We start from the raw sequence: 25,500 nt of genomic DNA on the forward strand, positions 1-25,500 counted from the left end.
ATGTGGAAGCAGAAGTGAGAGGCTTGGCTGGCCCATCTGCTCCTTCTCATGAGTCACCACTGAAACACTATCTCGGTTGCCACAGTATTGGTTGAAGGCTCATGGAGAGTCACTTGTTTTGAGAGAAAAGGCTAACCAGTCCTCAATGTACTCTAACAATGTTCCTTTTTATTTCTAGCAATACAGAGCACACATATTCTTTTCTGCATTAGGAGAGGACACTGTAATTCCTTGTGAGAAGTCTGAGTTGTAGCACTAGTTGGGACTCAAAATAGGGAAAGAAAGGTACAGTGAATCTTTCTAGCATACATTCCTTAAATACAGAAAAAAATGATTCTAAGTGCTAGTACTTTAAAGGTAGTAAAATATTAATGAGAGAAACAGACAGTACAAAGATTCCTGGTTTTCTCAAAAAAGCTAGAGTACATATGTCAGAGAAAGGAAAGGCTGCCTACCATGATCCTCTACTGTGCCACAAAATTGCAGCAGTGAGTGTGAAATTCAAGCTCTCGTCTTTCTGTAGTATTTCACATAGGATTCTTCTGGCTCCTGTGTCCAGAAATGCATTTAAGATTCAAATAATATCCAATAGCTGACTGTGAGCATCCACTTATGTGTTTGCTAGGCCCCAGCATAGTCTCACTAGGGACAGCTATATCAGGGTCCTATCAGCACAATCTTGCTAGTGTATGCAATGGTGTCATCTGGGGTCTTTACAGCTCCTGGCTATTATAAATAGGGCTTCTATGAACATAGTAGAGCACGTGTCCTTATTACCAGTTGGAACATCTTCTGGGTATATGCCCAGGAAAGGTATTACTGGATCTAGGGGTAATACTATGACCAGTGTTCTGAGGAACCGGCAGAATGATTTCCAGACTGGTTGTGCCAGCTTGCAATCCCACCAGCAATGGAGGAGTGTTCCTCTTTCTCTACATCCTCGCCAGCATCTGCTGTGACATGAAAATTGGAACCTAGCCATTCTGACTGGTGTGAAGTGGAATCTCAGGGTTGTTTTGATTTGCATTTCCCAGATGATTAAGGATGTTGAAAATTTTTTTTCAAGTGCTTCTCAGCCCTTCAGTGTTCCTCGGTTGAGAATTCTTTGTTTAGCTCCATATCCCATTTTTTCCCAATTTTTTATTAGGTATTTAGCTCATTTATATTTCCAATGCTATACCAAAAGTTCCCCATACCCACACCCCCCACTCCCCTTCCCAACCAATCCCCCTTTTTGGCCCTGGCGTTCCCCTGTACTGGGGCATATAAAGTTTGCAAGTCCAATGGGCCTCTCTTTCAAGTGATGGCCTATTAGGCCATCTTTTGATACATATGCAGCTAGAGACAAGAGCTCCGGGGTACTGCTTAGTTCATATTGTTGTTCCACCTATAGGGTTGCAGTTCCCTTTAGTTCCTTGGGTGCTTTCTCTTGCTCCTCCATTGGGGGCCCTGTGATCCATTCAATAGCTGACTGTGAGCATCCACTTCTGTGTTTGCTAGGCTTTGGCTTAGTCTCACAAGAGACAGCTATATCTGGGTCCTTTCAGCAAAATCTTGCTAGTGTATGCAATGGTGTCAGCGTTTGGAAGCTGATCATGGGATGGATCTCTGGATATGGCAATCACTAGATGGTCCATCCTTTCGTCACACTTCTAAATTTTGTTTCTGTACCTCCTTCCATGGGTGTTTTGTTTCCTATTCTAAGAAGGGGCAAAGTGTCCACAGTTTGGTCTTCGTTCTCTTGAGTTTAATGTGTTTAGCAAATTGTATCTTATATCTTGGGTATCCTAAGTTTCTAGGCTAATATCCACTTATCAGTGAGTACATATTGTGAGAGTTCCTTTGTGATTGGGTTACCTCACTCAGGATGAGGCCCTCCAGGTCCATCCATTTGCCTAGGAATTTCATAAATTCATTCTTTTTAATAGCTGATTAGTACTCCATTCTATAAATGTACCACATTTTCTGTATCCATTCCTCTGTTGAGGGGCATCTGGGTTCTATCCAGCTTCTGGCTATTACAAATAAGGCTGCTATGAACATAGTGGAGCATGTGTCCTTCTTAACAGTTGGGAAATCTTCTGGATAAATGCCCAGGAGAGGTATTGCTGGATCCTCCCGTAGTACTATGTCCAATTTTCTGAGGAACCGCCAGACTGATTTCCAGAGTGGTTTATCATGTAGAAGATTGCGAATTGATCCATTACTATCTCCTTGTACTAAGGTCAAATCTAAGTGGATTAATTAACTCCACATAAAACCAGAGACACTGAAACTTATAGAGGAGAAAGTAGGGAAAAGCCTTGAAGATATGGGTACAGGGGAAAAATTCCTGAATAGAACAGCAATGGCTTCTGCTGTAAGATCGAGAATCAATAAATGGGACCTCATAAAATTGCAAAGCTTCTGCAAGGCAAAAGACACCGTCAATAAGACAAAAAGGCCACCAACAAATTGGGAAAGAATCTTTACCTATCCCAAATCGGATAGGGGACTAATATCCAATATATATAAAGGACTCAAGAAGGTGGACTCCATAAAATCAAATAACCCCATTAAAAAATGGGGCTCAGAACTGAACAAAGAATTCTCATCTGAGGAATACCGAATGACAGAGAAGCACCTGAAAAAATGTTCAACATCCTTAATCATCAGGGAAATGCAAATCAAAACAACCCTGAGATTCCACCTCACACCAGTCAGAATGGCTAAGATGAAAAATTCAGGTAACAGCAGATGCTGGGGAGGTTGTGGAGAAAGAGGAACGCTCTATATCCCATTTTTAATGGGGTTATTTGAATTTCTGGAGTTCAGCTTCTTGAGCTCTTTGTATATATTGGATATTAGTCCCCTATCAGATTTAGAATTTGTAAACATTCTTTCCCAATCTGTTGGTGGCCTTTCTCTCTTATTGACCATATCTTTTGCCCTATAGAAGCTTTGATTTTTATGAGGTCCCATTTGTCAATTCTTTATGTTATAGCACAGGCCATTGCTGTTCTGTTTAGGAAGTTTTCCCATGTGCCCATATATTCGTGGGTTTTCCCCACTTTCTCCTCTATAAACTTCAGTATCTCTGGTTTTTGTGGAGTTCCTTAATCCACTTAGACTTGAGCTTTGTAAAAGGAGATAAGAATGGATCAATTCGCATTCTTCTACATGATAACCACCAGTTGTGCCAACACCATTTGTTGAAAATGCTGTCTTTTTTCCACTGGATGGTTTTAGCTTCCTTGTCAAAGATTAAGTGACCATAGCTGTGTGGATTCATTTCTGGGTCTTCAATTCTATTCCATTGATCTACCTGTCTGTCTTTGTACCAGTACCATGCAGTTTTTATCACAATTGCTCTGTAGTACAGTGTGAGGTCAGGCATGGTGATTCCCCCAGAGGTTATTTTATCCTTGAGAATAGTTTTTGCTATCCTAGGTTTTTTGTTATTCTAGATGAATTTGCAAATTGCCCTTTTTAACTCAAGGAAGAATTGAGTTGGAATTTTGATGGGTATTGCATTGAATCTATAGCTTGCTTTCCACAGGATAGCCATTTTTACTATATTAATCCTGCCAATCCATGAGCATGGGAGATCTTTCCATTTTCTGAGATCTGGTTCAATTTCTTTCATCAGACTTGAAGTTCTTGTCATACAGATCTTTCACTTCCTTAGTTAGAGTCACACCAAGGTATTTTATATTATTTGTGACTATTGTGAAGGGTGTTGTTTCTCTAATTTCTTTCTCATCCTAATATTTTCCTTCTTATCTGAGAGAAATACTTAAGCAGTTGTAAACAGTGTTTATCTTTCTCTTATATTTATATACATCTTTTGTCTATAAACCTATCCATCTAGTGATCAATCATTTAGCTGACATGATTTTATGTGTAGTATATGTGATGTGGTGTTGTTGAGCCCCATTAGGTTGTTCTATTTAATTTAAATTTTTTTGTTTTAGTTTTTTTATTTGTTTGTTTGTTTGGTTTTTGTTTTTTTTTTTGTTTTGTTTTTTTGAGACAGTGTTTCTCTGTGTAGCCCTGGCTCTCCTGGAACTCACTTTGTAGTCCTGGCTTGCCTCGAACTCAGTAATCTGCCTGCCTCTGCCTCACAAGTGCTGGGATTTTAGACATGTGCCACCACTGCCCGGCTCTATATAATTTTTAAGTAAAATATATATTAAATGCACAAACAAAAATTGAAATCCCATCAAGCTAACATAGCATCACAGTAATATTTGAAATGTGAAACAGATATATTAATTGTTTATGTATCTCAGTGACAAAGATATAAATACATAAACCCCTTGCCAAATATGCTGTGAATAATTTTGGTTTGAGGTCAGATTGTTGTTTTAAAACCATAAGCAATACAGTAAAGGTCAGAATGAGGACTATATTATTTCAAATATAAAAATAATACAAGAAAATAAAAAATAATTACTTTTGACTAAAAGTAATTTTTAACATTTTGTAGAATTTTCAATATATTTCAGTGACAAAAGAAAATTAGAAACTTTCATGAGTTAAGTTAGAGTTAGACACTTATAAAGCCTTTTTAAAGGTTGTTTACAGGAACTTTATTTTCATATTCACAATCTTCTAGTCCTGGCAACTGCACAAATGGCTTCTGATGGATATGACAACTGTTGCATCATATGCATGAAGTGGAGCACAGACATGTAATAGGGGAGGGGATGTTATAAGGGTCACCCTGGTGCCACTCTAAACTCCCTGGTGTCTCCAATCTCCTGAGGTTTAGGTGCATAATCTCTAAATGAACACAGACCCTGCAGTCCTCTGCTGTATGTGTGTTGGTGGCACCATATAAGCTGGTGTATGCTGCATGTTCAGTGGTCCAGTGTTTCAGTGATCTCAGAGGTCCAGATAAATTGAGCCTGCTGGTCCTCCCTCAGGGTTGCCCTCCTCTTCAGCTTCTTTCATTCTTTCCCTAATTCAACAACAATGTTAGCTGCTTTTGTCCATTGGTTGAGGGCAACTATCTGCCCCTGTCTCTTTCAGCTGCTTATTGGCTCCTCCTGAATGTGGTCATTCTAGGTCCCTTTTTGTGAACATTACATAGCCTCAGTAGTGGTGTCAGGCCTTGGAACCTCCCTTTGAGCTGGATTCCTCTTTGAACCTGTCACATGACCTTCTTTTCGTCAAGCTCCTCTCCATTTCCATCTCTGTAATAATTTCAGGCAGGAAAAGTTGCGGGTCAGAGATGTGACTGTGGGATGGACCCCTCTCCCCATTTGATGTCCTGTCTATCTGCTGGAGGTGGGCTCTAAAAGTTCCCTCTCCATTGCTGATGGGATTGCAAAATGGTACAACCACTCTGGAAATCAATCTGGAGCTTCCTCAGAAAATTGGAAATAGATATATCTGAAGACCCAGTTATACCACTCTTAGTAATATACCCAAATGTGCCCCACCATGCCACATGGGCACATATTCCACTAAGTTCATGGCAGACTTAATAGTGATAGCTGGAAGCTGGAAACAACCTAGATGTCCCACAACAGAAGAATGGATACAGAAAATGTGGTTCATTTGCACAACAGAATACTACTCAGCTATTTAGAACAAACTAGGGCATCCTGACATTTGCAGGCAAATGGATGGAACTAGAAAATATCATCGGGAGTGAGGTAACTCAGACTCAAAAGTACCTGAATGTTAAATGCTCACTAAATAATAAGTGGATATTACAAAACAAACAAACAAACAAACAAAACAACAACAATAAACACAAGGGACACAATACCCAAGATATAGTCCACAAAACAAAAAAGTCAACAAGCTGAAGTGCCCAAGTGCCTCAGTCCCAGTTGAAGGACAAGAAAGCAATCACAAGTAGGGAGGGAAGGAGGGACTTGGGAAGAAAAGTGGGTGGGGGAAAGGGAGACAGGGGGGTGGGGGAATATGATCTGGTATTGGGATAGGAAAGATTGAGTGCCAGCAGAAAGAACAGAAACAGGTGGCCTCAGGTGGTATGAGGTTGGGGGGACCATCCAGAATGCTTCAGAGACCAGGGAGATGAAAGACTTTCAGGACACAAATGAAGAAACTTTAGATGAAATGCCCCACAGTGGGGAGAGGGAACTAAAAGGAGTGGTTTTAATGCCACACATTGGACATTCTCATCTTATTGCAAAATGATAATCTTTACATTTAAGTATTTCAGAAAATGTTTTAAGAAAATATTCTTTTACATATAATTACTAAAAGACAAATGATTAGGAATATCAATGCTATTTTCTACCAATCCAAGTCTCTACAGTGCCTATTAGGGGTGTAAGATTCTTGGGTTTCTCAGATTACAGTACCATGAACTCGGTGCTCAAACCAATCTAGATCTGGAATTATTAGTCTCTCAGCACAACTCTGATACATCACCATTGCCATTCGCACCTATTTTAATTGACATCTATAAAAAAGAAATCATGAGCAAAGAGTGCAGTCATACATTACATACAATTGATTGCAATATAACTTTAAATTTTTCAAAACCTCTTTTTAATGATGGATCTTAAATACTTTTACCTCCATTTAAGAATACTACCCAACTGAGACAGTGAAAAGTTAGGATATGGGGAGGTGAACCTGTCTAGAATTGTTCCAACTGTGTTGTCTAGAAATCACCAGTTCTATTCACAGGTTAGCAGGCAATGACAGCTTTATCCACTATCAAACAGTTCATGGATACACCAATTATCCAGTTCAGTAAAGTGGGTTAGCAACAGTGGTGACAAGACATAGCAGATAACCAGGCCTCAGCCTCAGCTTGTGCCAGCAGGCTGGACCAACAGGAACACCAGAAGTTCTCATCTGTGGCTCTCTCAGTGAATCAAAGATCAGCGAAGATGTGAGGTCCACAAGCATTGTAAAGCTGGTTATACCAAGAATCAAAGCTCTGTCTCCATTACTCTGTGGAGTCCTATTTATTCCCTCCAAATATCTCATGTCCTCCACTTGTTTGGCCTCAACACAAATCTTGCCTCAACATGTGTTTTGCATCACCATGTGTAGTCAATCAGCCCAAGTCATTGGAAGTGGCACAAAATTGCATACAACAGCAGAAGTATTTTGGTGCATTTCTCTCTATGGAGTCCTGAAAAATGCAGCTCAACTATGCAGAGTAAGGTGGAGCAATACATGCATGTTCTTAGCAAACAATCCTTCATCACGTGTTCTTTTGTGTACTTGCTTTAGCAGAGCAACTTCTCTCCTGTGTCTGCTTCAACAAAACATTCCTTAATGAGTCTGTCCTAGCCTTTCATGCCTGTGTCCACTTTAATGAAATGAAAATTTCCTTCACTTGTTTGCTCCAGGAAAACATGATCCAACTGATTTTCCAAAGAACCCTTAACATTTACATTTCATTACAGGCTTGCTATTGTAATGCACAAAGTACACTGTTAAACTGTGCACATTTGTTGTGTATGCTATAACTGCATATCAAGCAAGCAATAAAAGTACCACAAAGATAACAACTAAGAAGTGACTAGATTACTTTTCTTTTTCTTTTTCTTTTCTTTTTCTTTTTCTTTTTCTTCTTCTTTTTCTCTTTCTTTTTCTTTTTCTTTTTCTTTTCTTTTTCTTTTTCTTTTTCTTCTTTTTCTTTTCTTTAACTGTTTTCTTCTTTTCTAGACAGGGTTTCTCTGTATAGCTCTGGCTGTACTGGAATTCACTCTGTAGACCAGGCTGGCCTTGAACTCAGAAATCCACCTGCCTCTGCCTCCCAAGTGCTGTGATTAAAGACATGTGACATCACTGCCTGGCAAGAGCTAGATTCTTGATGAAGAGAAAAAAAATTAGATTTTAGTAGACCTCTCAAAACAGTACTCATAACCAAAGTAGATGAACTATTTGTAGTATACTGTATTTCATTACCCATAGAACATTCTCTAAAACAATATTTACTCCTTTATTGTGTGTCTTTGCATATGCTCATATGACTGTTATGGTTAGAAGGGTAATCAGAGAACAAACTAGGGTAATTGAACTTGTGAGTTCTGGGTATCAAACTCAGGAGGCAAAGCTTGGTGGTAAGTGCCTCAGCCACTTAGGAAAACTCAATTGCTGCATCATAAGAAATTCTGAATACTTTGACATATATGGCATACATTTACATTGAAGATGTAAAGGAGAATATTATTAGCAATAGATTGTGTGAGTTGTTACAGGGAATTTTTATGCTTATACTATTAAGAAAAATTTTTCTCCCACTCTCACTTTTCTTTAGAGAAGTCCATTTAATTTATTTCTTTTTTCTTTTTGTCTTGCTTGTCATAGGATATAATTACTTACTTCTCATTCAGATAACTATTTGCATGAAACTCCAGTCTGGAGCAACTCGGCATGCCTTGGCCTTGTAGATGGTTTATGACTGAAATTCACATATGTCCAGTCATTTTCAGGGGAGTCCATCTACCCTATAAGCAAAAACAAAGGAGACACTTTATGTTACCCCACACATAGGAATGGGCTTCTACATACCCTTGGTACTTTTTACACAGCTGTACTAAACAATGGATTTACATAATGCTCCCTAGGGTCCACCTCTCCTTGCAAGTCCAAAACAAAGGCTAGCCTATCTTTCTACCTTGAATATTCAGGATTCTTCATATGAAGTTCTCAAAATGATTTACTCTCTTCAGCTCCTGAGGATGCTTGTGCTCTGGATTCCTGGTAAGTAAAGAAACAAAGATAAAGAAGGAGAATGTGGGCGATGGAGACTTCTGGGGTCCTGCTAATCCAGATGCAGATTCAGATTCTGTTTATGTCTGAGATTATCAGTTTTGCATGCTAGTTATATGTCTGTAAGTTTTCAAGGTTGAACCTATGCTTTTGTGACTACTCTTATAACTACCAAAGCTAATGGTCCAGATGACTCCTAGATGACTTCCATACTCTATTTACATGGTTATTTTATGTTGAGCATTTTTGAAATATGAAAATATCATAAATATAATAAGTAGGAAATAATAAAGGAAAGAATAATCATTTGAAAATACCATTTTGTGTGTGTGTGTGTGTGTGTGTGTGTGTGTGTGTGTGTGTGTGAGTGTGTGGGTGTGTGTATCCCTTTTCATTTCTCTCATCTCAGGAATCAGTAAAGTTATTGTGATGACTCAGGGTGCACTGTCCAATCCTTTCACTTCTGTAGAGTCAGCTTCCATCTCTTGCAGGTCTAGTTAAGAGTCTCCTACTTAAGGATGGGAAGGCATACTTGGATTGGTTTCTTCAAAGGCCCGGACACCCTACTTGGCTCCTGATCCATTTGATGCCAACCTGTGCGTCAGGAGTCTCAGACAAGTTTACTGACAGTGGGTCAGGAACAGATTTCACACTGAAAAATCAGTAAAGTGGAGGTTGAAGATGTGGGTGTGCATTACTGTTAGCAAGTTGTAGAGTATATTCCACAGTGATACAGCTCTGAACAAAATCCACCTAGATGGCAGCACTCAACTACTACATTTTTTGATTGTCTTTCTTGAGAAGAAATTTTGTGTACTTGAATAGAAGGTGGTGGTGGAGGAGGAGGAGGAGGAGGAGCTGGAGGGGACAGGGATGAGGAGGAGGAAGAAAAGGAGGAGGAGGGGGAAGGGAAGGAGGAGGAGGAGGAGGGGGAGGGGGAGGAGGAGGAGGAGAGAGCACTCAAGAACTCAGAATAGTTTATAGCTAAGTCTCTATAGGGGTGTCACTTGAGGTGGTATTCTTCAACATAGGTACCACCTGTCTGCTGTGAGATTTTTAGTATAATGTAAGTAACACGCTAAGGAAGTAATGTCAAAATGGAATGAAAAGAAAACACTGAATAGCAATACTATCGCTTTCCTGTAGAATTCGCAAGCAGGAATAGATGATTTTCCTCAGAAAATTATTCCCATAATAACATAACAGAGTATTGCCTCTTCCGTGTCACTTAAAGTCATTTTAAGTCTTTTTTTATTTGGAGTTATTTTTTTTTTCCTTTTGGGAACTTAAGTTGTCAACACACATGCATCAGGGGAATGTTTGATGTTGTTAAGATGTTTCTGTCTCCCATCACTTCCAATTTCTCTTAAAGCAGGTCCTTTCCTGTATTGGAAAAGAGAGGTACTCCTACATTCCTGGACATTGCCTAGGGTCACTACTCATTTTTTTGTGTGTTTATGTCTTGTTATTTAGCTTGGTAAATATAAATGTACACCAAAAATTAGCTACATGTCAAAGTACTCTCACAGGACTCATCATGGCATGGAAAATAAGAATGGATAATTTCAGAATTACAAAAGTGAGTAACAGAAATTAAACACAAGCCTTGGATAGAGAGAGAACATTGGATTTATGGATTATTGAACAGAACTTGAATGATTAAAGGCAACATCAATGAAAAGAGTCCCTCGTACCAACAGATTATCATTCCAAAAACTGGGGAGACCAATGATCTTAAAGTGAGCAGAGACTACAAATCCTTTTTTTCTTCCTGTGGCAAGAGAGCAACACTTGTTCAAGCTGTGATACTGTTATATTCATGCCAGGAAATAAATAAAAACAAGCAAATAATCAAGCAAAAAACATCTGCTCAGAAACACAGACTTGGGTCATCCTAAATTCTACCTTCCAATGTGGAAGCAGTTTCAACAAGTTTAATGGTTCAGAGGATGGAGAAACCCATATATAAAGGCAAGTTTAAAATACATTGATTCATCAGAAAGTCAGGTGCCGCAAGGTGGGAGAAGCATTGTTCAAGCTTCAAATTACTGTCTGAGTTTTGAGATTAGTGGAAGCTTGTTTTAAAATGTCAAATACAGAGAGATCAGTTGATGGAATTTTGTTAATTCTTTTGCATATTTGGTTTTAAAATGTAGCACAAGTTTTTTTTTTTGTTTGTTTTTTTTTTTTTTTTATCTGCCATTTTTGGTAATATCCTTTTGCTTGTTTGGCAAAGTGGTAAGTTATGGAAGCACCATAACCTATGTAAGTCTGGAAAATCCTAGTTATTGTGTTTTTGAGAGACATGGCTCACTCCAGAGCTCGGTGTAGTGTCTGTGCTTCAGGACAATCCTCCTAATTCACATCTTGGTTGGTATAGTGATATGGCTAATGATTATCATTGGTTAAAGATATGTCATACAGTAAATGATAAGAATAGAGTCCCAAGCTAAAATAAGGTAAAGTGCTTCTGAGCATAGGCTCTTAAGGTTGACATATGACAACTATATGTTCACCTATGTACACACCAAATATGTGCATACACATAGTTATAAGGTATCCCCTATCCCATGCACATGAAAAGCAAATAAACTGAGAACTTAAAGCTTCGTAAAATATTTTATGACTCTTTTATGACTGAAACACATTGTAACTTAGAGACTATCCCATGTTCTCTTGTGAATCATGTGATGGGAGAGGATGGGAAGCAGCAGGAAGGTGACTAACATTCCTCTCCATCTGGGCAACAGAAGAGCCTGAAGGTGTATTGACATGGTATTAGAGAACAAGAAGTTATAGTGAAAGAATTAGTTTCTCACTTATGCTACTTACATTTCTAATGCCTAATGGTATTAGGGTCTCGATGGGACCTTCTCCTAAGAACCAAATGGGGGGAGGGAGAGACAAGAACCAAGTGCAATGAATGACACAGGGAAGCAGTCTGATTAGCCTCAAGGTCTCACTGTATTCAGCAATGCTCAAGGCTTAAATGCACAAGCAAAAGGGGAAGTACTTCTCAGCAGGAGGGATGGGGCAGCAGAAATTTTTCTTTGGGCAACTACACAGGGAAGCAGGAACTTGGTGGTATCAGGGTACATCTTGTGGTCAGGACATCCAGCCCTGACTTAGGGCTGGAACAATGTGTGGTTGTTCTCGGAGCAGTGCTTCGTTGGTGGCCCGCTTTTGAACCCCTTTTCTTCTCAGGGGGAGAGGCCCAATTCAGAGATCAGGACAATTGTGTTGTCTTAATAGCTCCCAACACGTCTCAACAACAAGTGAATAAATAACATTAAAGGTAATATGTGGATTTCTGACGTTTTTGAAAAACAACTATCTGAGTCAAGTAATCTGGACTGTTCTTTGTTACCTACTCTCAGCCATTTCCGATTAAAAGAACTCAAAACACCCTAACAATAAACTTAGAGCCATGGATTTCTTTTTTTTTTTTTTTTTTTTTTGGTTTTTCGAGACAGGGTTTCTCTGTATAGCCCTGGCTGTTCTGGAACTCACTTTGTAGACCAGGCTGACCTCGAACTCAGAAATCTGCCTGCCTCTGCCTCCCAAGTGCTGGGATAAAGGTGTGTGCCACCACGCCCAGCTTGAGCGATGGATTTCTTATTTGGCCTTTCACTTATAGGGTTAAACATCTCAGATTCCTTTATAACAGCAATAGAAGGACTGGGTCTAAACCTTGTACTTCAAAATTTTTAATATCAAAGACAACCTATAATATCCACCCCCAGCCCCAAAGCTTAGGGAACTAGGACAAAGATTATTCATAACTTCTACAAGCTGAATATGGATGTTGATGTATTTTTGAAGAGAGCAGAAAGGGTAGGGAAAATGCGGGAGTTGGTTGCCTTAAGAAGACCACAACAATGATTGTATTAGTCTCCAATGTCAGTGTACTTCCTGGATCTGGACATAAAGAATTCAGGCAGGAGAGGTCATAATGTCTGATGATGAAATTCACCAAGGCTGTATATTATACACTATATAAATCTCAAAACAAAATTTTAGTATCATTAAGATAACCTTTTTGTTTGGTTCTCTGTAACCTAGTTCTTCAGGGGGTCTCCCTCTATTAAATCTGATTCATATAACTCTGGAAAATGTAAATACCTTAATCACCTTTTCCAAAAACACAAAGACAAAAGCTTTTCCCCAAATCGGCATATCCTTCAGCTGGCAACCAGGAAAACCTGTAGCTTGCTGTCTGTCCCAGAGGAACAATAAAACAACCACAGTCAAAATCACACACATTTTAGCCTATTTAGGCCTTTCTAATTTTCCATGTCAGAATTTAAACTCAAAATTTCCATGGAGCCCCTGTTTGACAGAATATGAGTCTCCTGCAGACTTTATCATACGATATTTAAAACAATTGATTTATACTTCTATTTTCCTTTTCTTTCCTTTTTCCTTTCCTCTCCTTTCCTTTTTCCTTTCCTCTCCTTTTCTTTTTCCTTTCCTTTCCTTTCCTTTCCTTTCCTTTCCTTTCCTTTCCTTTTCTTTTCCTTTTCCTTTTCCTTTTCCTTTTTTCCTTTCCTTTCCTTTCCTTCCCTTTCCTTCCCTTCCCTTCCCTTCCCATCCCTTTCCTTCCCTTTCCTTCCCTTCCCTTCCCTTCCCTTCCCTTCCCTTCCCTTCCCTTCCCTTCCCTTCCCTTCCCTTCCCTTCCCTTCCCTTCCCTTCCCTTCCCTTCCCTTCCCTTCCCTTCCCTTCCCTTCCCTTCCCTTCCCTTCCCTTCCCTTTCCTTCTCCATTCCTTTCCTTCCCTTTCCTTCTCCATTCCTTTCCTTTCCTTTCCTTCTCCATTCCTTTCTATACCTGCTGATAAGAGGCAGCTTGTCAAACCAGGATTTCAGCCCAAAAATTCCTGTGCAGCCCATGTTAGACAGAATATGAGTATCCTGTAAGACTTATTAAAGCAATATATCTTCATACAATCTTAAAGTATCAAAAGGTTATATTTCTCACTTTATATCAATGAAATACCTGGTCTGGAGCCCTTTGTACCTTTGTGTCCCAATTCTTTATTTATAGGGAAAAGCTAAGTGTAAAAAGACCCTCCTTGTCTGTGTCCCTTTTTGGGGGTGAGGGAGGCATGATGGGAGCAAAGGATATGCAAAACGCTGAAATCAAGTGTTTAAATTCTAAGCCTTATGAGAAATCTTATCTTAAAGCATCATATACCACACAGCTCTCACATATTATTATTGAGATATGAATTCCCTGTGTTCAATCAATCCCTGAATTGATGTCCATAATATATTCTGTGTCACTGTATGTATACATATATATATATGTGTGTGTGTGTGTGTGTGTGTGTGTGTGTGTGTGTGTGTGTGTGTGCGTGTACATGCCTCATGCCTCACTATTTCTAAAATTTCAGAAATGGTGGCCTGGGTTTTAATTTGTTAAAGATGCTGCCACATTATCAGCCCTAAGGAATGAAGCTTATTAGGAGGATGGATCTCAAGACTAGGATCTGACTTGGTGTGAGAAAGCTCAAAAATAAATAAGCATTACATAAAAACAAACAAACAGGAGCCTGGTATTGGTGGAGCACGTCTTTAATCTCAGGACTTGGGAGGCAGAGGCAGATGGATTTTTGAGTTCGACGCCAGCCTGGTCGCCAAATTGAGTTCCAAGACAGCCTGGGCCTGTCTCAACAAACCAAACCAACCAACCAAACAAACAAAAAACCCAAACAAACAAACAAACAAACAAACAAACAAAAACATGAGCAAGAGAGATGGATTAATGATCAAGAACACTCATCCCTTTGCAGAGTACATATATTTTTTTTCAAACACCCACATGGTTGCTCATAACCATCTGTAACTGTACTTCCAAGCAATCCAACATACCTGTTGCCTGTGACCTCCAGAGGTATTAGAGTGTGTGGGTCTACATATATTCATATAGGCAAATGTTAATACATCTGAAATAAAAATTGATAAATCTCTTAAACATAAATATCAGGAGCCATCATGGAAAAACTAAGCCTACTAGGTGAACTTCCTGAGATAATTCACCAAGGAACTACAATGAATGAGCACTTTGACTCAAGAACAGAGGGCCAACCTTTCAGGATTGATCCTTGCTATTGATATTCTTTTTCTGTAATTATTAAATTAACAGTTTTTAATAATTAGTTCACCTAATTGGTAATATTTTCTAAAGATCTAATAAAATGTACTGTCTTGGAGTGGTGCTTTACAGGAAAATAGATGACTTCTTAATTTGTAAAGTTGGTTCCATAAGAATTCCTAAATTTAGTAATTGTTGAGCCCTTTATAATAAAGGCTAAAATTGAAGCTTTGTGAAATATGAAAGATGAAACTGGGTGTTTGCAATTCTTCAACTGCTACTAGTTAACTGTGCTAAAATAGAAAGCCCAGAGTACATTCCTTTAGGCCATGAAACCTTTAAGGCCATAAAAGAGTCTGAATGATTTATTAGCGGTGCAAGGACAGAAGACAAAATATTGACTAGGTTCATCTATAAAAATCTTCAGTGTTAACATAGATATATTTATTATAGTTTTAGACTCACTGTGAACAGGTGGCATTCAAGGCAGATAAAGAATGCTAATTAGATAACTAGTCTTAATAAAAACACATTTAAACATCCCTGTTGTAAACTACTTATTCAATTTATGAAAGTACTACAACTAGCAATGATAACATTAATGTAGAGCAGAATAAGAATAGGGAGAAGGACAGTAGAAGCAAAATAGAAGCTTTACAGAGATGACAAGCTAGGCAGATGAGAGCCAAAGAAGAGAGTGGACCAGGCAGAGCACAGAGAGGAGCAGGTTCTCTTTACTATGGGACAGGCTTTTTTAACAGCAAGGTTCTTATATAGGGGGATGGGCAAAGCTTTTTCCTTATAGACTTTTGGTTTTTGGTTTTTGTTTTTGTTTGGTTGGATTATTTTATTTTCCAAGAGAAAGCTAGAAGCTTTTTCTTTCATTATGCAAGTAAGGTTGAAGATTATTATTCATCCAGAATGAGTGAGTTCTTTTTTTTTTTTTTTTTTTTTTTTTAGTTTTGTAATTTTTTTATTAGTCTACAGAGTTTATTTTTTTTTTCCATTTTTTATTAGGTATTTAGCTCATTTACATTTCCAATGCTATACCAAAAGTCCCCCATACCCACCCACCCCCACTCCCCTACCCACCCACTCCCCCTTTTCGGCCCTGGCGTTCCCCTGTACTGGGGCATATAAAGTTTGCGTGTCCAATGGGCCTCTCTTTCCAGTGATGGCCGACTAGGCCATCTTTTGATACATATGCAGCTAGAGTCAAGAGCTCAGGGGTACTGGTTAGTTCATAATGTTGTTCCACCTATAGGGTTGAAGATCCCTTTAGCTCCTTGGGTACTTTCTCTAGCTCCTCCATTGGGAGCCCTGTGATCCATCCATTAGCTGACTGTGAGCATCCACTTCTGTGTTTGCTAGGCCCCTGCATAGTCTCACAAGAGACAGCTACATCTGGGTCCTTTCAGTAAAATCTTGCTAGTGTGTGCAATGGTGTCAGCATTTGGATGCTGATTATGGGGTGGATCCCTGGATATGGCAGTCTCTATATGGTCCATCCTTTCATCTCAGCTCCAAACTTTGTTTCTGTAACTCCTTCCATGGGTGTTTTGTTCCCACTTCTAAGGAGGGGGCATAGTGTCCACACTTCAGTCTTAATTTTTCTTGAGTTTCATGTGTTTAGGAAATTGTATCTTATATCTTGGGTATCCTAGGTTTTGGGCTAATATCCACTTATCAGTGAGTACATATTGTGTGAGTTCCTTTGTGAATGTGTTACCTCACTCAGGATGATGCTCTCCAGGTCCATCCATTTGGCTAGGAATTTCATAAATTCATTCTTTTTAATAGCTGAGTAGTACTCCATTGTGTAGATGTACCACATTTTCTGTATCCATTCCTCTGTTGAGGGGCATCTGGGTTCTTTCCAGTTTCTGGCTATTATAAATAAGGCTGCTATGAACATAGTGGAGCATGTGTCCTTCTTACCAGTTGGGGCTTCTTCTGGATATATGCCCAGGAGAGGTATTGCTGGATCCTCCGGTAGTACTATGTCCAATTTTCTGAGGAACCGCCAGACTGATTTCCAGAGTGGTTGTACAAGCCTGCAATCCCACCAACAATGGAGGAGTGTTCCTCTTTCTCCACATCCACGCCAGCATCTGCTGTCACCTGAATTTTTGATCTTAGCCATTCTCACTGGTGTGAGGTGAAATCTCAGGGTTGTTTTGATTTGCATTTCCCTGATGATTAAAGATGTTGAACATTTTTTCAGGTGCTTCTCTGCCATTCGGTATTCCTCAGGTGAGAATTCTTTGTTCAGTTCTGAGCCCCATTTTTTAAGGGGGTTATTTGATTTTCTGAGGTCCACCTTCTTAAGTTCTTTATATATGTTGGATATTAGTCCCCTATCTGATTTAGGATAGGTAAAGATCCTTTCCCAGTCCGTTGGTGGTCTTTTTGTCTTATTGACAGTGTCTTTTGCCTTGCAGAAACTTTGGAGTTTCATTAGGTCCCATTTGTCAATTCTCGATCTTACAGCACAGGCCATTGCTGTTCTGTTCAGGAATTTTTCCCCTGTGCCCATATCTTCAAGGCTTTTCCCCACTTTCTCCTCTATAAGTTTCAGTGTCTCTGGTTTTATGTGGAGTTCCTTGATCCACTTAGATTTGACCTTAGTACAAGGAGATAAGTATGGATCGATTCGCATTCTTCTACATGATAACAACCAGTTGTGCCAGCACCAATTGTTGAAAATGCTGTCTTTCTTCCACTGGATGGTTTTGGCTCCCTTGTCGAAGATCAAGTGACCATAGGTGTGTGGGTTCATTTCTGGGTCTTCAATTCTATTCCATTGGTCCACTTGTCTGTCTCTATACCAGTACCATGCAGTTTTTATCACAATTGCTCTGTAGTAAAGCTTTAGGTCAGGCATGGTGATTCCACCAGAGGTTCTTTTATCCTTGAGAAGAGTTTTTGCTATCCTCGGTTTTTTGTTATTCCAGATGAATTTGCAAATTGCTCCTTCTAATTCGTTGAAGAATTGAGTTGGAATTTTGATGGGGATTGCATTGAATCTGTAGATTGCTTTTGGCAAGATAGCCATTTTTACAATGTTGATCCTGCCAATCCATGAGCATGGGAGATCTTTCCATCTTCTGAGATCTTCTTTAATTTCTTTCTTCAGGGACTTGAAGTTTTTATCATACAGATCTTTCACTTCCTTCGTTAGAGTCACGCCAAGATATTTTATATTATTTGTGGCTATTGAGAAGGGTGTTGTTTCCCTAATTTCTTTCTCAGCCTGTTTATTCTTTGTGTAGAGAAAGGCCATTGACTTGTTTGAGTTAATTTTATATCCAGCTACTTCACCGAAGCTGTTTATCAGGTTTAGGAGTTCTCTGTTGGAATTTTTAGGGTCACTTATATATACTATCATATCATCTGCAAAAAGTGATATTTTGACTTCCTCTTTTCCAATTTGTATCCCCTTGATCTCCTTTTGTTGTCGAATTGCTCTGGCTAATACTTCAAGTACTATGTTGAAAAGGTAGGGAGAAAGTGGGCAGCCTTGTCTAGTCCCTGATTTTAGTGGGATTGCTTCCAGCTTCTCTCCATTTACTTTGATGTTGGCTACTGGTTTGCTGTAGATTGCTTTTATCATGTTTAGGTATTGGCCTTGAATTCCTGATCTTTCCAGAACTTTTATCATGAATGGGTGTTGGATCTTGTCAAATGCTTTTTCTGCATCTAACGAGATGATCATGTGGTTTTTGTCTTTGAGTTTGTTTATATAATGGATTACATTGATGGATTTTCGTATATTAAACCATCCCTGCATCCCTGGAATAAAACCTACTTGGTCAGGATGGATGATTGCTTTAATGTGTTCTTGGATTCGGTTAGCGAGAATTTTATTAAGGATTTTTGCATCGATGTTCATAAGAGAAATTGGTCTGAAGTTTTCTATCTTTGTTGGATCTTTCTGTGGTTTAGGTATCAGAGTAATAGTGGCTTCATAAAATGAGTTGGGTAGAGTACCTTCTACTTCTATCTTGTGAAAAAGTTTGTGCAGAACTGGAGTTAGATCTTCTTTGAAGGTCTGGTAGAACTCTGCACTAAACCCGTCTGGTCCTGGGCTTTTTTTGGCTGGGAGACTATTAATAACTGCTTCTATTTCTTTAGGGGATATGGGACTGTTTAGAAGGTCAACTTGATCCTGATTCAACTTTGGTACCTGGTATCTGTCCAGAAATTTGTCCATTTCGTCCAGGTTTTCCAGTTTTGTTGAGTATAGCCTTTTGTAGAAGGATCTGATGGTGTTTTGGATTTCTTCAGGATCTGTTGTTATGTCTCCCTTTTCATTTCTGATTTTGTTAATTAGGATTTTGTCCCTGTGCCCTCTAGTGAGTCTAGCTAAGGGTTTATCTATCTTGTTGATTTTCTCAAAGAACCAACTCCTCGTTTGGTTAATTCTTTGAATAGTTTTTCTTGTTTCCACTTGGTTGATTTCACCCCTGAGTTTGATTATTTCCTGCCGTCTACTCCTCTTGGGTGAATTTGCTTCCTTTTTTTCTAGAGCTTTTAGATGTGTTGTCAAGCTGCTAGTATGTGCTCTCTCCCGTTTTTTCTTGGAGGCACTCAGAGCTATGAGTTTCCCTCTTAGAAATGCTTTCATTGTGTCCCAAAGGTTTGGGTACGTTGTGGCTTCATTTTCATTAAACTCTAAAAAGTCTTTAATTTCTTTCTTTATTCCTTCCTTGACCAAGGTATCATTGAGAAGAGTGTTGTTCAGTTTCCACGTGAATGTTGGCTTTCTGTTATTTATTTTGTTATTGAAGATCAGCCTTAGTGCATGGTGATCTGATAGGATACATGGGACAATTTCAATATTTTTGAATCTGTTGAGGCCTGATTTGTGACCTATTATGTGGTCAATTTTGGAGAAGGTACCATGAGGTGCTGAGAAGAAGGTATATCCTTTTGTTTTAGGATAAAATGTTCTGTAGATATCTGTCAGATCCATTTGTTTCATCACTTCTGTTAGTTTCAGTGTGTCCCTGTTTAGTTTCTGTTTCCATGATCTGTCCATTGGTGAAAGTGGTGTGTTGAAGTCTCCCACTATTATTGTGTGAGGTGCAATGTGTGCTTTGAGCTTTACTAAAGTTTCTTTAGTGAATGTGGCTGCTCTTGTATTTGGAGCATAGATATTCAGAATTGAGAGTTCCTCTTGGAGGATTTTACCTTTGATGAGAATGAAGTTTCCCTCCTTGTCTTTTTTGATGACTTTGGGTTGGAAGTCAATCTTATCAGATATTAGGATGGCTACTCCTGCTTGTTTCTTCATACCATTTGCTTGGAAAATTGTTTTCCAGCCTTTCATTCTGAGGTAGTGTCTATCTTTTTCTCTGAGATGAGTTTCCTGTAAGCAGCAAAATGTTGGGTCTTGTTTGTGTAGCCAGTTTGTTAGTCTATGTCTTTTTATTGGCGCGTTGAGACCATTGATGTTAAGAGATATTAAGGAAAAGTAATTGTTGCTTCCTGTTATTTTTGTTGTTAAAGTTGGCATTCTGTTCTTGTGGCTGTCTTCTTTTAGGTTTGTTGAGGGATTACCTTCTTGTTTTTTCTAGGGCGTTGTTCCCGTTCTTGTATTGGTTTTTTTCTGTTATTATCCTTTGAAGGGCTGGATTCGTGGACAGATAATGTGTGAATTTGGTTTTGTCGTGGAATACTTTGGTTTCTCCATCTATGATAATTGAGAGTTTGGCTGGGTATAGTAGCCTGGGCTGCAGTTTGTGTTCTCTTAGTGTCTGTATAACATCTGTCCAGGCTCTTCTGGCTTTCATAGTCTCTGGTGAAAAATCTGGTGTAATTCTGATAGGCTTGCCTTTATATGTTACTTGACCTTTTTCCCTTACTGCTTTTAGTATTCTATCTTTATTTAGTGCATTTGATGTTCTGATTATTATGTGTCGGGAGGAATTTCTTTTCTGGTCCAGTCTATTTGGAGTTCTGTAGGCTTCTTGTATATTCATAGACATCTCATTCTTTAGATTTGGGAAGTTTTCTTCAATAATTTTGTTGAAGATGTTTGCTGGACCTTTGAGTTGAAAATCTTCATTCTCATCCACTCCTATTATCCGTAAGTTTGGTCTTCTTATTGTGTCCTGGATTTCCTGGATATTTTGCGTTAGGATCTTTTTGCATTTTCCATTTTCTTTGATTGTTGTGCCGATGTTCTCTATGGAATCTTCTGCACCTGAGATTCTCTCTTCCATCTCTTGTATTCTGTTGCTGATGCTCAAATCTATGGTTCCAGATTTCTATCCTAGGGATTCTATCTCTAGTGTTGCTTCGCTTTGAGTTTTCTTTATTGTGTCTACTTCCCTTTTTAGGTCTAGTATGGTTTTGTTCATTTCCATCACCTGTTTGTATGTTTTTTCCTCTTTTTCTGTAAGGACTTCTACCTGTTTGATTGTGTTTTCCTGTTTTTCTTTAAGGACTTGTAACTCTTTAGCAGTGTTCTCCTGTATTTCTTTAAGTGATTTATTAAAGTCCTTCTTGATGTCCTCTACCATCATCATGAGATATGCTTTTAAATCTATGTCTAGGTTCTCAGGTGTGTTGGGGTTCCCTGGACTGGGCGAAGTGGGTGTGCTGGGTTCTGATGATGGTGAGTGGTCTTGGTTCCTGTTAGTAAGATTCCTTCGTTTACCTTTCGCCATCTGGTAATCTCTTTAGTTAGTAGTTATAGTTGACTCTGTTTAGAGATTGTTCTTCTGGTGATTCTGTTACCGTCTATCAGCAGTCCTGGGAGCCAGATTCTCTTCTCTGAGCTTCAGTGCTCTGGGCTCTCTCTGCTGGCAAGCTCTCTTATAGGGAAGGTGCGCAGATATCTTGTATTTGGACCTTCTCCTGGCCGAAGAAGCAGGCCCAAAACAGGACCTTTCTCAGACACTGTGTTGCTTTGGCAGTTCCCAGAAGCTGTCACCTTCTGTGGTACAGACTCTCACCTAAGCAGACTAATTTCCTAAGTTCGGCGGGTCCCGGACCAGGATGGCGACCACTGCTGCTGTGGCTTAGGCCGCCTCCCCAGCCGGGCGGGCACCTGTCCTCCGGTCCGGACTGTGGCCAGCTGTCCCCTGCCCACAAAGGGTGCTGCCTCAGCGGCTTTGTGCTTCTGCCTCTTCCAGAAGCTGTCAGGTTCTCTGGCGCACCCTCTCACCTGTTCAGACTAATTTCCTAAGTTCGGCGGGTCCTGGACAAAGATGGCGACCGCTGCTGCTGTGGCTTAGGGCGACTCCCCAGCCGGGCGGGCACCTGTCCTCCGGTCCGGACTGTGGCCAGGTGTCCCCTGCCCACACAGGGTGCTGCCTCAGCGGCTTTGTGCTTCTGCCTCTTCCAGAAGCTGTCAGGTTCTCTGGCGCACCCTCTCACCTGTTCAGACTAATTTCCTAAGTTCGGCGGGTCCCGGACAAAGATGGCGACCGCTGCTGCTGTGGCTTAGGGCGACTCCCCAGCCGTGCGGGCACCTGTCCTCCAGTCCGGACTGTGGCCAGGTGTCCCCTGCCCGCAAAGGGTGCTGCCTCAGCGGCTTTGTGCTTCTGCCTCTTCCAGAAGCTGTCAGGTTCTCTGGCGCACCCTCTCACCTGTTCAGACTAATTTCCTAAGTTCGGCGGGTCCCGGACAAAGATGGCGACCGCTGCTGCTGTGTCTTAGGGCGACTCCCCAGCCGGGCGGGCACCTGTCCTCCGGTCTGGACTGTGGCCAGGTGTCCCCTGCCCACAAAGGGTGCTGCCTCAGCGGCTTTGTGCTTCTGCCTCTTCCAGAAGCTGTCAGGTTCTCTGGCGCACCCTCTCACCTGTTCAGACTAATTTCCTAAGTTCGGCGGGTCCCGGACAAAGATCGAGTGAGTTCTTTCAATGCTGGCATTCGGGTTTTTGCCCTATATGCATATGTGAGTATGGTATGTTATGTTTAAGTATGTAAGTATGAGATAAGTAGTTGGGCCCATCAAGAGTATATGGAGTAAGAGTGCATGTGTGTCTCTATGCTTCATTCTGCAAGAGTAAATTTAATACCTGACAATGAGTTAGTGAAATCCCATTTCCCCTGTGGGGCCTGAGGCACCAACAACCCACAGGGAAATTTCTTAACTTAATCCCATGATATTTAATAATAGGGTGTTAATCTTCTGAAGCCATGGACTTCTGGAACCAGAAAAAAGAATCAAGGAGAATATATATTATATAGCAATAAGCAACCTATACACTTGAAAGACCAAGTCTCACCTCTAACAACACTCCACCCTCAATTAGCTGCCTTTCCAGAGAGGACTCAGCCCAGGGCAAAGCTCATGGTACATAATTTGTACTCATAGTTAAAATACACAGGCAATGGAGGCACACACCTATAATCCCAGCCCTTGGGATTCAGAGGCAGGCAGATTTCTGAGTTTGAGGCCAGCCTAGTCTAAAAAGTGAGTCCCAGGACAACCAGGGCTATACAGAGAAATGCTGTTTCAAAAAAGCCAAAAAAAAAAAAGTAAAAATGAAATAAAATAATAAAATTAGAATATTTATCTTAACCTACTAAGGATCTTTCATGATATCAGTGCTGCTAGTCTTTTCCACATCTCTATAACTAAAGCTTCATTTCTCCCATGTTAGCCATTGTAGTTGAGGACAAGTTCTAGGTTGGTTGTCATCAAATCTCCTCAATCTTTTGACATTATATAATTGTGTGTGTTTTTTGATCTCCAGTTATTAAGTATTGGTACCACATAGGGTGAATGTAAGCCATAGCTTGTTGCTGCTTCTTTAAATATCTTTAATTCTAGTGCCTCTGGGCGACACACAAATTTTTTATAACCTTGTGAATTTTCTTCATCTGGAGCAAAATCCCTTAATATAGCTGAAAAACATCACTTTAGTTTTTTTTTTAGCTTCTTTATATATATATATATATATATATATATATATATATATATATATATATATTATAACGTATTTTCCTCAATTACATTTCCAATGCTATCCCAAAATCTGCCCCTCCCCCCCCCATTCCCCTACCCACGCATTCCCATTTTTTGGCCCTGGCGTTCCCCTGTACTGGGGCATATAAAGTTTGCCTGTCCAATGGGCCTCTCTTTCCAGTGATGGCCGACTAGGCCATCTTTTGATACATATGCAGCTAGAGTCAAGAGCTCCAGGGTACTGGTTAGTTCATAATGTTGCACCTACAGGGTTAGAGATCTCTTTAGCTCCTTGGATATTTTCTCTAGCTCCTCCATTGGGGGCCCTGTGATCCCTCTAATAGTTTACTGTGAGCATCCACTTCTGTGTTTGCTAGGCCCCAGCCTAGTTTCACAGGAGACAGCTATATCACGGTCCTTGCAACAAATGCTTGCTAGTATATGCAATGGTGTCATCGTTTGGAGGCTAATTATGGGATGGATCCCTGGATATGGCAGTCTCTTGATGGTCCATCCTTTTGTCTCAGCTCCAAACTTTGTCTCTGTAACTCCTTCCATGCGTGATGGTTTCCAATTCTAAGAAGGGGCAAAGTGTCTACACTTTGGTCTTCTTTCTTCTTCAGTTTCATGTGTTTTGCAAATTGTACATTATATCTCGCTATACTAAGTTTCTGGGCTAATATCCACTCATCAGTGAGTACATGTTATTTGAGTTCTTTTGTGATTGTGTTACCTCACTCAGGATGATGCCCTCCAGGTCCAACCATTTGCCTAGGAATTTCATAAATTCATTCTTTTTAATAGCTTACTAGTACTCCATTGTGTAAATGTACCACATTTTTTGTATCCATTCCTCTGTTGAGGGGCATCTGGGTTCTTTCCAGCTTCTGGCTATTATAAATAAGGCTGCTATGAACATAGTGGAGCATGTGTACTTCTTACCGGTTGGAACACCTTCTGGATATATGGCCAGGAGTGGTATTGCTGGATCCTCGGGTAGTACTATGTCCAATTTTCTGAGGAACTGCCAGACTGTTTTCCAGAGTGGTTGTACAAGCTTGAAATCCCACCAACAATGGAGGGGTGTTCCTCTTTCTCCACATCCTCGCCAGCATCTGCTGTCACCTAAATTTTTGATCTTAGCCATTCTGACTGGTGTGAGATTGTATCTCAGAGTTGTTTTGATTTGCATTTCTCTGATGATTAAGGTTGTTGAATGTTTTTTCAGGTGCGTCTCAGCCATTCAGCATTCCTCAGGTGAGAATTCTTTGATAAGCTCTGAGCCCCATCTTTTAAGGGGGTTATTTGATTTTCTGGAGTCTACCTTCTTGAGTTCTTTATATATATTGGATATTAGTCCCCTATCTGATGTAGGATAGGTAAAGATCTTTTTGCAATCTGTTGCTGGCCTTTTTGCCTTATTGAAGGTGTCTTTTGCCTTGCAGAAGCTTTGCAGTTTCATGAGGTCCCATTTGTCAATCCTTGATCTTACAGCACAAGCCATTGCTGTTCTATTCAGGAATTTTTCTCCTGTGCCCATATCTTCGAGGCTTTTCCCCACTTTGTCCTCTATAAGTTTCAGTGTCTCTGGTTTTATGTGAAGTTCCTTGATCCACTTAGATTTGACCTTAGTACCAGGAGATAGGAATGGATCGATTCACAGTCTTCTACATGATAACAGCCAGTTGTGCCAGCACCATTTGTTGAAAATGCTGTCTTACTTCCACTGTGTGGTTGTAGCTCCCTTGTCGAAGATCAAGTGGCCATAGGTGTGTGGGTTCATTTCTGGGT

General features: G+C 40.0%; 1 pseudogene and 1 further gene; both read left to right on the plus strand.

Moving 5' to 3' along the window:
* The window catches only part of Igk (immunoglobulin kappa chain complex), a 3,171,119-nt gene that overhangs the window by 784,389 nt on the left and 2,361,230 nt on the right, over positions 1 to 25,500 (plus strand).
* Positions 8,637 to 9,417, plus strand: Igkv2-105 (immunoglobulin kappa chain variable 2-105; annotated as a pseudogene). Its single transcript is given in 2 exon segments — positions 8,637 to 8,685; positions 9,104 to 9,417. Coding segments are annotated over 2 exon segments (363 nt in total).

This window comes from Mus musculus, chromosome 6 (genome assembly GCF_000001635.26).
Source record: "Mus musculus strain C57BL/6J chromosome 6, GRCm38.p6 C57BL/6J".
In the NCBI taxonomy this organism is placed as follows: Eukaryota; Metazoa; Chordata; class Mammalia; order Rodentia; family Muridae; genus Mus; species Mus musculus.